General features: G+C 35.3%; 1 protein-coding gene across 1 annotated transcript in view; it reads left to right on the top strand.

Moving 5' to 3' along the window:
* SUCLG2 (succinate-CoA ligase GDP-forming subunit beta) overlaps positions 1 to 15480 on the top strand; it is a 132622-nt gene that overhangs the window by 14086 nt on the left and 103056 nt on the right. Inside the window, exon 2 of the mRNA XM_032985757.2 lies at positions 11966 to 12107. Coding sequence (XP_032841648.2) covers positions 11966 to 12107 — 142 coding nt within the window. The remainder of the gene's footprint in view (positions 1 to 11965; positions 12108 to 15480) is intronic.

Genomic DNA, 15480 nt, shown 5'->3' with positions numbered 1-15480 from the left:
TAGCATAATCATTAAACAAACAAATTCTCATTCTGTGAGTAATTGGTGACTGCTTCTTTCTCAACAGACAAGTGATGTCAACTGGCATTTATTAGTTTTTAGAATGCTTTGTTGTCTACAGGTAATCTGTAGTGTATATCCTTGCATTATTATGTTTCATTAGAATAATCACTGCTGCCTGATGATGGAAGAAAAGTAGGTTTCTCTTAACTAGAAAGGGTGAGATGACTAAATATACCTTCTTTAGCTTTTCAGTTAAAGTAGCTTCCTTTTCTAAAATTGACATGTTACTAGTTCAAGAAAGCTCTTCCCTTTATTTCTTTGATGTTTGTCACCATCTTGGTGTTAACTGCTGTGATGCACTGTGATTCCTGCCTTCCGATCTGTTTTGCAATGGCTCCTATTAAAGGAACCTTGCAACATGACAAGAGAAATTGGCTTTTCCTTGAGCTGTGTGAAAGTCTTCAGGGGAAGATTTAACCAAGTGCTTGTTTTGATTCCAAGAGCTAGAATTAAAATGGTGACACAAACACCTAATACAGTAATAAAAATAATCCTTTGATTGTTTTAAACCGTAGATTTCTGAACTATGGTTCTTCTGGAGTGTTACTGTTCTCTGCAATGAATCGCAGTGAATTTGAGTAATGGGTGCAGAAGGAAATGTGTAGTCGAGTTGTGAGCATGTAGTGTCACGTTGTCTTCCCCAGGCTTGGTTTGCAAGAGGTGGTGCAGCCCAGTGTCCCTGCTGGCCCGGGCTGAGGGCTGGCTGGCGTTGGGAGGGGTGGTCCTGCCCTCACCGTGGTGTTGCTGGTGTGTCTCTTGCATTGGCTCTCGTCTTCACCTGGTCCATTGGTGGGTTGGGTCGCTGTGCAAAAGAAGCTTTCTGCTGGGTTAGCTCTGCTTCAGGCCTGGGGACACAAGGGAAGGTGAAGGAGTGAGCAGCCACGGGGGCTCCAGGTCATCTGAACAGAAATGGGCAACCAGAGCCCTCTAGTAATGACTTCTGCCAGTACCTTGGCTTCTTGGTTTCAAGTAATAGAAAGCACTTGGCTGTTAGAGGGGCTACATAGGTGCACAAGGGTATTTCAGCAGTATATGGGAGAGCGGTGGTGAAATCTAAACGTGTCAGCTTTGGTGGGGAGACTGCCTAAGGCAGGCAGGCGTAACTGCGCTAGTTTTGCCAGATTGCAGAAGCACATGGGGAGCAGCAGTAGGTCGGTTGCTTGAGTGTGCTGGTGCTTAAATGTCACCAAACTATCTATGAATTGAGCTGATACACTTCTCATTCGGTCTAAGCATGACTTAAGGGTGGATTAGTGTTTTCAGAGGCTGTAGAATGCTCAGTTTTGAATAAGCTTATTTGGGTAATTAAAAAGCAATATTAGGGCAATGCCCAGCAAAGGTTTTCCAAATTAGGATTTAACTTTGGGCTTTTCTGTCAAGATTGGCTTGCTCAACATGTCTAGATTTTCAGTAATATAGACTTCTGAGCAGTAGCGATTGCCTGTTTCACTCTCTTGAAGTTTTAAAAGTTTGCATACTTAAATTTACGCTTTCCAAGTTCTTGGCCATCCTCTCAATTGTTTGTCTAATTTTTGTAAACAATTTCACAGTAGAAATTCTAACAATAGTATTAACTGTGTGCTCCTTTTATAAACAAGCCCCCAATTTTTCTATGTTTTTTGCACAAATAAAGAGAATAATTTAGTTATTTAACATAGACAACTTGTTTCAAAGTGTCATATAGCCATTAGGAATAATAATAATTATCTACCAGAACAAGCTGTCTAGTTTTAGTAAACAACAATGTCATGGCATATTTAATGTTTTGTGGGGTTTTAATTATTATTATTTTATTTGAATCTGAGAGTTACGTAAACCTTAACAATTGCTGTGACAGATCTCATTTTGAAAAGTGAAAACTACAGTTTATTGATCAAAATGTCATAGCTTTTAAAGACCTGGGAAGTATAATATTTTTTATTTTTTTTCCTCTGAGATGTACTGCATTTTACTGCTCAATGTATTTTATGTGGTGTATTTTAAATAATAAATTTGGAACTAAAAGGCCTATAACTGTTAACTAGAGTTTGTGTGTTGCCTCTGTTTTAATTCAATTAAAATTAATTCCCATTTGTAGGAATAAATAATGGAACTCCACTCTTAAAAGGTCTTCTGCTGTACCTGGGGAAGATTTTAAAATCAAAAGCTGATGTTTAAGGTCAAGAATGCTTACAGTGTTTTGATACAAATTATAATAAATAAGCAATCCCTAACTACTGTGGACAAAAGTATGGAAACACTGTTTTTGTCAGGAAAATATTCAAGACTTCCTAAACTTCCTAATCAGTTTTATCCTTTATAGATATATTGCAGATGTCTAAATTGAGACTTTGATCAAAATGCTCAGTGTTGGATGAAGCTGATGGTCTCAGCTGATAACAGAGGGACCTCAGTGCCGCACAGTATCCAATCTGAAGTGGGTAGTTTGGGATGTTGGTGGAAGATGGCTTCCTCTGTGGCTTTTAAATAGGAGGGTCTGGATGCGAACTCCTGCTTTGGAAGATTAAAATTATCGATTTGTGGTAGCCAACAGGACATTACTTGGGAAGGACATTTGCTGTCCTGTTTTTCATAATATACCCATAGGTATGTGGCATTAATCATATTTGGAGAGAAGTGGATGTGTGGTTTGACTTAACATGGCAGACCTTCTAGCTGATTAGTTTTACCATGAGTCTTTTCATTTTAGTCTGTGCTTGAGATCCTTGCTTTCATACAGAACAAAGTGTGGCAATTTCTGTGTGTTTGTTTTTTATTACTTACATTTGTGATAAACTTCTGTTTAGTGTAGTGCCTTTTTTCTAAATTTTTGTTTCATGTCAGACTAACTCTATGGATGCTTATTCTTTAAGTGAGCCCTGTCAGCAAACTGAAATAAGTGTTTTAGTTTGTTTTCAGTGGCTTATGTGGTATATTTCAAGAATATGACCTAATAAAATGTATCTGTGCCCGCAGTGGTTTATATGAAGGTATGCCATTTAGTTGTATTTCTGATGGTTCCTTTCCGATAGGAACTTTTCCTGCAACTTTGTCAATTACAGTAGCTGTATGTCAATAAATACAATAAAGGTTTATTTCCTATATTGATGAATGGTATGCTGTTTCATTACTGTCATCTTTGTGTATCTGTTTTCTTTCATATGCACTCTGGAGTTGTATTACAGGTCAGAGTGCACAAATTGAATAAACTAGAATGCTGTAGAATATGTTGGGTAAGCAAATAGATTTTTTTGGTTAGATGCTTTTATTTTAAGATGAGATACACTAAACACACTTCCTTTTTATTTCACATACAGAATCCATCTAGAAGACCTCCCCATAGACACCACAGTTTTTCTCCCCAGATGACTTATTTCCAGTATAACCATTACAATATACTCCATATTTATAAAACTTGATACTACATACATTTGCCATATAATTTGCCTTCATGCAGAGATAATGTGCATTGGTAGAGCTGTTTTATACTGGCACAGGATCTATTAGCATAGTTATAGCTACATTATTTTGGTGGAGCAGCAGAGTGGGAAGAAAGTAGTACGCATTTATTTGACCAGCTTTACTGTCAGGTGCTTTTAAGAGACCCATCTTTGTTTCACAATGTTAATACTGGCTTCCATTCACACTATGAATGAAAAGGGAATGTTGGATGTCACTAAAGTGTGTCTTTCTTTTTAACAGTTGTGCAATAAAATGCATTAAGCTAGGTTACTGTAAACAGCAAGGCTGCTCAAATTATATAGCTGTGTCAAGGGATGTTCAATTATCCCAGAAATTTGCTTAGTGGTGGTTTTGTTGTTGTTGGTTTTGTTTTCTTTGAAAGTGCTGATTATCACTGGATTCTCTTCCCCTAGCTAGAATTATTTGGCATTTTTCAACAGTACAGATTTGACTTGAAGAGACTTGCTAAGAGAGAAGTATTTTTTTAGTGAATTTATCTAAACATGATCACTGAATTCAACGTGGTGAAATATTTAGTTGTAGGTACTTCACCAAGGTATTTCCATGTGGAATTAATCATGAAATGGCACAAAATTTTTTGAATTAATTTTCTTAAGACTTAAAGATCTCAGATGTAATAGAGATTATGATTTGAATTTAGGTTGTTTGTCTCACTTGACCTTTCAGTTCTTCTTTTTGGCAGTTTCTTCATACTGTAGCACTTCTTCATTTCTGTAACTGTTGTTCCAGAAGAGAGTTAAGAGATTCAGTAGTGTTTTAAAAAAAAATATGTGGTGCTTAACAGTTAGAATTCCACAGATAGGTAGTGGGGCCTGCCTGAAAATGCTGCACTTCTGCCCTTGTTGCTATTTTAAAAAAATGATTTTACTTTTATTTTGCTTTTTGGAAGAACGTTATCTTGTAGTAGTAACTTAATGAGTTGAAGAGTAAGTGCAAATTTACAGCGGCTGGTAATACTGATGGCTAAAAATGTTCATGTCGTAAGCTTCAGTTGTTCTACTGACACAGCTACTTTTAAGGCTCTGCTACGAGCTGATTCGGCTTCAAAAAGCCACAGATTTTTTTACATGTGTGTATGTCATTGTGATGCTTTCTGCATGTTTGTTTATTAAAGTTTGTCTGGTTCTCTTACCTGCTCCAGTGTGGTACTGTTTGGTACCTGCCACATACATGCTATACAGCGCTATTTATGTGAAGTCATCAGTCTTGGAGTCAACCTTAGAGGTTTTACTAGGGAGTCCAAAGAGTGAAAAAAACATTATACTGAGCTAATACTGAGCATATAGGTTCAGATAAGAAATAATCAGTCTGGTTTGATGAAGCTTTCATTTACTAATGCTGCATTTGTTGTGGTTATACGGTATGTTTATTTCTGAGCAGAGTTTTGCCAATGTAGTTAACATGCAATTTTCAAACTTATTGGTGAATATGTTAAGAGAATATCTCCTGGGTTTATCTGTATGTGTTTTCTTTTTTCAAAAGCAAGCACTCAAAAAATAGCTCCTGGGTCATCTGAAAGATGTTGCACATCAGAGTAGTTAATGCTGCATATATATCAAAGGACAAAGTCTTCTTGTTGCAATGTTTTCTAAATCTTTTTTTAAGTATATTGAAGTTGATTCCTACTGTAAAATGTACTTGTGGTTCCACTCCTATTAAACTATATTGTTATTATTTAGACCATGTTATTCAAATAATGCAAATTATTTTTTCACAGATCAAGAATTGGCAAACTGAGTAGTGGAAGAATCTAATGCAACTACTCTCCAAATAAATTATTTGTTCAGAGCCCTTAGCTTTTTGTGTAAAACCAAATGAACAAAAAAAAAAAAAAAAGGGAAATAAGAGATTATGCAGGTTATGTGAACAATCAATTTTTTTCCTCTAGCAGTAGTCAATAAACTGCTGATACTGTTATGCAGCACCTGGCCTTGTTAAGATGGTCAAGAAGAGGTGTTTGATTTCTTGATGTGTATGCTATCATTTTAATGATGTTGTACATATGTAGTTGGACCAAACATGCTATCTAGGTATGCAAAGAATAACTTTGAACGGAACTCATGTTAAGAGTAAAATACACAATTACTAGTAACAGTACTTTTCTGAAATCCTCACCTGCCTATAGACCTTTGGTCCATTTTAGTGTGGTTATGACTGGTAACAAAACTCCTGGTGGGTGGAGAAGGAAAAGAAGATTAGAAGTGAACATCAACCATATGAATTCTGTGTGCTTTTGGAAAATACCAAATAAGTCTAGCCAGCAGGAGAGAATCCAGTGTGAAACGTGTACTTAATTAAATAGTTATGCCTTCAATTCACTTCATGTTACTGTTCAGTGTAGGCCTTTTACTCCACTTACTTGAGTTTTGGGATTTTCGAGGCTGTTGTCAAGCTCTAAGGAAACATTATCAGTTGTAATAGAGTCCTATTTAAGTATATTAATCTTGTTGATAAGCACTTACATTAGAAATTTAATCTTAAGAAATATCTTATTAGGGAGAATTTAATTACTCTTTAAAACTTCATTATTTTACTTTATAAATTATATAAAGACACTGATATGTGCTACTAGTGATGTTTTTCTTAGTTTTATGAACTGGTTTATTCTTAAAGCTTATTTGTGATTTAAAATAAAGAAGAAAACCCCTTTCAATTTATCTGGCAAATCTAAATCTCAAATAAGAGCTACTTTCCATCTACAATGTGTGTATCAATACACAACACAAAGAGCTCACATGAAAGCTATTTTTTTTCTTGTAGTAATATAAGGTCTGCTGGAAGTCTTCAGCAGAGCCATGAATGATATTTATTTTAGCCTTTAAATAAGAACTTCCTTTCAAAAGACTAAATCCTTTAGTTTGAGTTTTTCTTTATTTCATGAAAACATTGTCTGGGTTTTCATTTAGGCTCACTGGAGTGATTTTAAGTTTTTCTTTGTTATAGGAACTGTAGCTAACATGCTAAGAAGTATAATGCCACTAAAAAATGATTTAGAAGGATGTCTTTAAACCTACAACCTTTCTTTGAGCTGTTCAGAGCTTGACAGAAGTTAATATTCAAGGTTAAGGTGTATTTACGGTAATGAGAATGTAAGTTTAGTGATGTGTTTTAAAACTTTTTTTATTCTTAGAAAAAATGTCTTAAGGAGAATAGAAAAATGTCACTAGTGGAAAATTTTCTAGTTCTTGCCTGTCATCTTACGAAGATGAAACGTGAGATGTCACATAGGGAGTCAGGTTTTACTAAAGTCTGCATACTATTTCCAGTCTCCTCTTCACAGACTGGCATGACAGAATGTACTCCTTGTACTCCAGTGCAACCTTGCAATAAAGAAACAGATGAAACACAGATATATCTTAAACTGTTGGAACATACTGTGTTTCAACCAGAGACAAAGCTGCATGGAAAGATCTGAGAGATGTATGGTGTTTTCCAGTATGGTTTTCTGACTAGTATGTGAGGGGAGGAGGTAGAAGTATTCAAGCAGGGAGTAAGGTGGGAAAAGAAGGTGGCGAGAATCAATAATGAACAGAATTAAAAGGTAGTGTCTGCTTTCTTGTGCCTTAGTTTTCCTTTCACTTCCTCCCCGCTGTCCTCTTTCAGATTGAAATTTTTCCGAAGGTAATTTACAACCTAATTCCTCAGTCTGTCTTTGATGAGAGACAGGACCACATTGGTAAATCTAGAAGTGCCCTTTAATTGTTGACAAGAGTAGAGCTGCAGAATGGGAAACTAAATAATACAAAGATGTATGATGCTAGAGTTGTATTCTGTGCCGTGTTAAAGTGTCCTCTTAATAAATTTTGGGGGGAAGGGGTGGATTATGGCTACCCATAGAAGACTAGGTGTGGGAAATAGCTTTCTTTCACAACTTTGTAGACTTGTCTAGGTTGTATTAAGGCTGTACCTTTGCATAGTAGCACTGTTGCAGTCAGTCTCAGGTATATATTTATCTGTAGCATGGTTTATGATGCCCAAGAAACTTATGCTATTTGAAGTTCATCTCAAATTCTTATGAATGCTTGGTATAAATGTATTTGAGAGGGTTGAGAACTTCATCTGGCAAGGATTTTTCAAGATGCTTGTACTAATTCATTCTTTTTATTGCTGTCCCATTTAAGTTGTTCAGATATGTATTTATTGCAACCAAACCATCTTTCAGTTGGGAATTAGTTCAGAGAATCATCTGTTTATTCACATTTCTAACACTCATGGTCACTTTTTTTTTTGTGCCTTAAGCCTAAAATGCATATGTTTGCAACTGTTTTGATTTTTCAAGATTATCCTGAAAGAGTAGTCATCTTCACAGATTCAAAGCTTTTGCTTTATTTCGTCTCTTGTAACTGCTTTATTTTGCCTGCTCTTCGCAAGACATATGGTGTGTATACTGCAAGTGCTTTAAAGCAAGTTTTTCATGTTCCTTGCTCTTTGGAGCTTCTAATATACACTTTGTCACAGCTGGTTTCTTAAATATATTGTACTCCTGTATACAGTGGTGGGCTACACTAATTCATTTGATTGAGTAGTTCATTCACAACCAGGAGTTTGTCTTTTGTGGAAAGCCTTGATTGAAAGTCTTCAGCTAGCACTCAGTAAGATGGTCTCTCTTTGACTCATATAATATAGGAGAGAGAGAGAAAAAAAAGCATGTGCCTACTAACCTTAGGTTTGTAGGCTTTGCTGTTCTGTGCCAATCGTTCTTGGCCAGATCTTCGTTTCCTCACCCATAGGAATGCATTGACAGTTCTTTCAAATTAATTATTCTCTTATTTCTTTTCTGTGTTCCTCAGACCTGTCTGATTAATAATTTATGAAGGAGATGTTCCCATAATATTTTAATATGAATTGTCTAATTTTTATAAGAGGACAGACCTGTGTCCATATGCTTATGTATATATATGCAGTATGTATATGTCATAATTTTGAACATCTCAGCAATGATTTGGAGTGTCCGAGTGGAACATTTTGATTTATATTTTCAAGTTGTAAAACTGATACATACTAAAAGCTTTTGTAACAAGCCAAGAGGGTGGTTGGGAGCAGAACTCATTGCAGGCTCCTGCTGGCGCCCTTAAGCTTGCTTTATTCATTAACTAGGCAGGAGCTGAGTTCACATTGGAGTGAGGCACACCAGATGGGTGACACTGGAGATGACCTTTCTTCATAAAACAAACACACCTTCAGCTGCTTTCCTTGCTGGCATCTCTGTTCTGTATCTGTCGTGTTGTGAGTTATCATCAGTGGCCTTTATTAGGTGGTGACCCTTTTCAGTCCATATTATTTAAGAGAGTCCTTAAAAGATTTTATTACTTAAGCCTTACTGGTTTGAACTAACAGTGGAGATGTCAGTTGACACACTGTGCTGAATTGCAAATTCCGAAACTATTTAATTCCTACTCAATCAGGAAATTTGAAAACAAGTTCTGTTGAAAGAGACTTTTGTGAAGCAACAACAAGAAAATCAACCCCAGAATAAGATTATTTGAATATTTTCCTTTTTATTTATTTGATTTAGATCAGCCTGGTAATATATACGTGTGAAACAGATTAATTTTTCTTAATGATAAAGAAAAGCTGTTTTGAAGACTTGTTCTTCAAATTTTGGTCACTGGGTTTATAAATTATCAGCTGTATTACTGAGCTGTAGCAATCTTTATGTAAACCAGTTAGTTGTAAGTAAACACACTTGAGCATAAAAGACAAGTAAATTATGTGTAAACACACTTTTATATATGAGAAATCCTTAGTAAAACTTTTAACGCAGCTTTTTATTTACTACAGCATCTTTAAAGTATTTAATTATTTATTTAATTCTATCTAAAATCAGTTTGACATGTGTCTCAAAGATCTTTTGGCTCCTACTAAAAACAAGATTATATAACATAAAAATAAAGAACTATAAGATTTATAAATATATAACAGATGAGCAAAAAGTGCTGTCAAATTTAGCATAGACTTATCCTTTGTTTCAAATCAACTTCCTGCTAAGGAGAATTAACCTTTCTTCTGAAAGTACAAATACAGGATTTTAGTATAATTGATTGTTTAAATCAGGGTTTCTTCCTTTCAGATTTAAATTAGAATTGATGGTTTTGTTTATTTTGGTATAGATCAATATGCTTTAACTAAAGGTGTGAGCTTATTTTTCTGAACCCTGAACGTCAGGTTGGAAAATTCCTTGTTGCTCAAGATAAATGGATTGAGGAATGTCTTTGTAAATGTTCTCCTGCTGTAGCTCCAGGCCTTGAGGGGGGAGAGCATACATCAGGTACAACTTTTAATAGAGCGGAATGGCTGAAAGCCAGGCAGATGGAGAGGTGTATTGGTTTTTCCTCCTTCCTTGCCACCATCCCTCTGCAAATGCGGTCAGCTGCTGATGGTGGTTGGGATGTTCTTTCTTTTGTTGCTGTTTACAACTGAAAGGGGGGGCCTGTGGAAATTTATTTTAGTCTTATGGTTGTGGTCAACTAACACATCAGTAGACTCCTGACTGCCCATGCAGATTCAGGTGATGCTTCTCTTCAGTGTGCATGTGTGTGTGTATGTATGGATTATATGCATATATCAGTAATGGTGCATTCTGAAGTCCTCATTATAATAATAATATTGTTTTTATGAGCTAGTCTTTAGAGAAACAATGAAAATTAGAAGATTAATGATTGCCAGCGATAAAACTGGTATTTTCACTGGTCATGCTAAAAGCTCTCTGTAGCTTGAGAGAAACGAAGGGCTTGTGGCATCAGCTTTTGGTTGAAATTCTTGGGCCTTTTTTTATATGGTGGTAGAATTGACCTTTAGGGTCCCTCTTGGCTCCTAGTGTTAATCGCTTTGTGGAAATGATCATGAATTAATAGCTGTTAGAGCCTAGCAGAGAACTTATAGTAGGAAAACAAATTAAATATCAACAATTATGAAAGTGACTTTAGATTTTGACCCTACATTTGAAGGCATTGCATAAATGTAATAACATATTGTCTGTGAATAATATGGAAGAACATAAAGCATACTGAGGTGCCTGAATGATGCCTGGAATTAGAGATAGCCATAGAGCATACTGACAATATGTTGTTTTTTTCTTCTAAAATATGTTAACCAGGTTATGGTTAAAAGAATTTAAAATGTGTTATCATGAGCTATTTGTAACTGTTTAAATTCTGTGGGAGTCACTTTTACAGAAAACATGTGGTTATATACTGTAAAAGATGGATTTCGTATTTTCTTCATGCATCAATCTTTTGTACTGTGTTTCAAAGCAAATAGGAACAGACGGAGGTTTGCTTTTGGTAAAACACAGCATTTAAAACTCTAGTATTGTGAAAAGGATATGTATTATTGAAAGACTTTAGCATGGAGGTTTTTTGTTTCCAGTATAAAGTTGCATTACGATATTATTTTTTTTATCATGCTGTTAGAGATCAGAGTATTAGTATAGTAAATAATCCGCATTGTCTAACATATCAAAATATATAGTACTAGCTTTCATACCGTGCTTCCTACTTTAGGATAAACCAAGAATTGATTTTGGGCTGTCTGCCAGTAGGACAACAGCTTGTGTCTCCATGTGGGAAGAGCATCTTTTGCTGGCACAAAATGGGATTATACCATTGCCAGGAGTCAGCTCCACCTTTGTCATTATACTAATGCCAGGAGTCAGTGACAGGTCCTTAATTATTGCTTTTGTCTGTAACAATTTATGCTGTGTGGAGAATGTGTCCTTTCTTAAAATCATTCAGTAATGATCCTGTGACTTTTATAGTCTCTATGCTCAAAGTTTACCGCCAAGACAAGTAAATGTGTGATGTCTTTGTTTGTATATGTGAGTAAGGTTGTTATATCTTTGTATCCATGATACAGAGATGGATATATAGATATGTGCACACACAAGCATCTAAACTGGTATGTTGAGAATGGAAGGTAAATTCAACCAAGCACAGATAATAGACCAATAAAAATACACATATTGGTGTATAGTTTCCTACAAGATGACGCTAAATCAGTAGAAGTAATTTTATAGGGAAGAATTATATAAAATTTAGTGTACATAAAGATACTTAATATGAAACTATGGATTTGTTCTAAGGTAACAGTCTGTTAATATTATTATAGCACAGGATAACATAAAAATATAAATAGACTTTGGAGTTCAAGCCAAGTTTGCCAATCTGCATTGATATTAAATGCAAGACGTTTTGTCTAGCCAAGATCACCCATTGAGCCTTGTGTAGCTTTTAAAAAAAATCTCAGTAGATTTCAGAGTACTTTGGATGCACAAATGTTAAGGAAAGGCATTTAGGTAAATCAATACATATTTTACCTTTTCTCTGAAACAGTGTTGTTTAACTGCTGGTTTGAGATAACCATAAGGCAGAATAGCTCAGATGGCTGTCTCATGAACTGTTCTTAATGAGCATTATGTTATTTACCCCTCTCGTTTTTCTAGGTTGTTCAATTAACCCCTAGACGATGGCTGAACCTGCAGGAGTACCAAAGCAAAAAAATAATGGCAGACCATGGGGTTACAGTTCAGAGATTCTTTGTAGCTGATTCTGCAAATGATGCCCTGGAGGCTGCTCAGAGATTAAGTAAGTTGACTGATAATGGGAGGAACCTGCTTCACCAGATAGCAATCTGGAAAATAAATTGCTTTCTAATAAGTTGTACATGATCTTTAAATTGATGCTTATTGAAAAGGTTTGATATATTATGCAGACTAGAAATAGATGCTTAATTTCATATGTGAACAACAGTTTATGACAGCAATATTTCTTTAGAACTTTATTTCTAAAATGTTTTGTATGCAGCGTGTAACATGAAGTCTTTAATTAACATTATTTATGTAATTTTGAATAATTTGTTATTCAAAATAACATCATGAATGGTTGCTGAGTAAAATTGTTGTTGTATGCTTGATATAATTTAAGGAACTGAAGTAAATGAACTTGTATAAAATGTAGTTTTCAAACCAAAATTTGGTTTATTAAACAGCAAAAGAAGAAAAAGGTTGTGGACTCTCCATTTTAAAAGGTACTCAGAACCCAGTTTGACAGAGTCTGCTTTAGCTGACCCTGCTTTCAGCTGGTGGGTTGGACTAGGTGATCTCCAGAGGTCCTTGCAACCTCAACTGTTCCATGATTCTATGAAGAAATAAAAGATGTATGAGATAATTAGATACATGTACATTTGCTCAGATGTATGTTTGTCCATATGGAGAGAAAATAAAAGGTGAGTTGAGTTACCTGCCATCGCAAAAGGACTTGACAGTGGCTGGACCATGCTCTGGAACTTCACTTTGGTTCTCTGACAATATCCTCATTTTAGTGTGGTGAACATAAAGTGATAATGTGGGTCAGAAATTAATTTATATAATACCTTTTCTCTCAAAAGGAAATGTGTTGAAGTATGTTTGTCACCCAATCCTAACTCTGAAAAAAGTTTTCTATTTTTTAAAGTTAATAGTAGTTTTCATAGTTCTCTTTTCATTTAGCTTTTGTTAATATTAGTATATCATACATCAAAATGCAAGTGGCCTGACATTATTGTAGTCTAATTGTGTAGTAACAGGAAGGTTTTTTTGTTTTATGATTTACATAATGCACTAGCCACTTAGTTAAATGCATTTCAGTTTTGCACACTGGAAAGTAAATTAACACAACTTACTCATCTCATAGATCTCATCAGGCCTCAAGTAGTTGAATACAATTATCATAATGGCTTTCTAAACCTCTGTAACTTTATTAAGGTGATACGTTTTTCAGTAATCAAAACCTTCTTATGATAACCAGTTTCAAATATATTTGAAACAAAAATATTAAATGCAACTGTTACAGTCATTTGGCAGTGCAAAATGAAAAATGCTGACACAAAATAAATATTATAAAATTGGAGGGTTTCCTCATGTCTGGATGTCTGAGAAAATCAAATGCTAACTGAAGCTGTGGCAGGCTTTTCACAAATCTTACAGCACTTAAACTCTCCTCTTCATGATTGAACTCATAAATGGATTGGTCTATCCAATAACTATTACTATTCTCGATCTCTATTACTGTTTGGAGAAATAAATTACTCCATTAAAGGCAGTGAACCTCTTCTGTTTTATGATGCCAGATTTATTTTAAATAACCTCTGTAGCTTGCTTGCTTTGCAAATCCCAGAAATACTGGTCTAATAAAAACCCCCAAACTGTGTTGAAATTTAAATAATCAAAAGTAAAATCTAAAACCAAAAATTATTTGCTAATCAAACTGTATCAGGTAAATTATATGCATTTTAACTGGATTGGCTTGTTAACAGTTCAAAAATTATAAGTCAGTGGTACCTTTCTTCATTTTATGTAATGGCATTCAACCATGCTGCATTACTGGGCATTAAAGAATTGTGGTTTATAGTGTGGAAGCTATTTCATGTTTAAGTGATTGACACTCCATTGATCCACTAAATAATTAACATCCTCGTAATCATCCTGATAGTGTGCTGTCATTGTACTTCTAACATGCACTTTGAAAACTAAGCATCAAGAACACAAGTTTTGCCTCTGCAGTCATTGTTGTTCCCAGATTTCATCAGATTTATCTTCTTTATGATCCTTCAGACTAGTAGTATCTCTGTCACTCAGGTTTATCTGCACAATTTGATACAGGCTGCTGTCTTCTAAATATGCAACCACACAAAATGAAAAGTTATGAGCAAAACAAAAAACTTGAGCCTACAGGAGGCACAGAATACTCCAAAATAAAATAAACAGTTGGAGGCAGCTTTGGGACGTTCTTGCTAGGCGGGCATTCTGCAGTGAAAGATGGTGAAAGGAGAGGCCAATCACCCCTGCCAGGTCCTGCTGAAAAATCTGATGTTTTAGATACTGTATACCACATCACAACTGTCCTTAACTTTTGCTTCTGCAAACAAGGAAGGATGCTTGGCAACATATTTTTAAGATAAAAATAGAATATATTTATCAAAACTTGAAAGTCAAAGGTTCAGTGTTCTTGCTGTGAAAGGAGGTTCTTTCTATAGACCTGTCATCATGAACACAAGAGAAGCAATTTTCCTTGATAATCTTACAGCATTACGTCACTCACATGGGTCTGTGTGTGTGATAGAGGTACAGATAAAGGGATAAAAATTCCTGACATGGAAGTCTTTATGAAGTCTGGTATTCACAAATTTATTTCGCAATTTCACCAAATACTACGTGCTTGACAGAGCTGTCTGTTCTGCTGCAGTGCCTGTGGTCATCAATTTTGCTATTGTTGGATTTCCTGTTGATGCAATGGAAAGAGATAGGATTAGACAATTTTTGCTGCTGTCTTCACTTGTCAGGAAGGTGTTAATGCATGTGTTCTTGAAAGAGTTTGCCTTTATCCAGTATCAGCAGTTTTGTTATAATACGCTCATTTCCTCCGTTGCTCTCTATTTTTATTAATATGTACGCTGAATACACTGAATGTTAATTTTCTCAAAGATTTTCAAAACTTACCAACAGCACCAAAAGGCAGTCTACAAGGAATTTTTAATGGAATTAAAGGATTGGTCTTTTTTATTTTCTCCTAAGATAAGAATGGCAGATGTGAAGAAAATTAAAATGACATCACTAATATTGACTTCAAAAGAAGTTGTACACAGTAAGGAATACAGAATTAGGCCCCAAGGAATTAATTGCCTTCTACGTGCTAAGCAATTTTCAGGTGTAGCTCTTGTAGAGAAGGCAGTATTTACAGAATAACAAGAAATGCAGTCACAAATGGCTTTGTGTTTCATCTTAAAATTCCTAGCTTTCCAAGAGAGGAAAGAAAGAGACATTGGGCTGTTTTGCTACAACAGTATGGCATTGCTTGATCTGCCATCTGAAGAAACACAACCTGTAAACAAGTTCTTACAGTTCTAGAACAGCTATTTAACAGAACAAAGTGAAGTATTTGGGAGCTGATTTTTTTTTTCTTGCCTGAAATGTAAGATCAT

This window comes from Tyto alba, unplaced genomic scaffold, assembly GCF_018691265.1.
Source record: "Tyto alba isolate M040663 unplaced genomic scaffold, T.alba_DEE_v4.0 Super-Scaffold_3, whole genome shotgun sequence".
NCBI classification, from domain to species: domain Eukaryota; kingdom Metazoa; phylum Chordata; class Aves; order Strigiformes; family Tytonidae; genus Tyto; species Tyto alba.
Note: the sequence above shows the minus strand (reverse complement) of the source record. Positions and strands in the feature narration are given on the sequence as shown.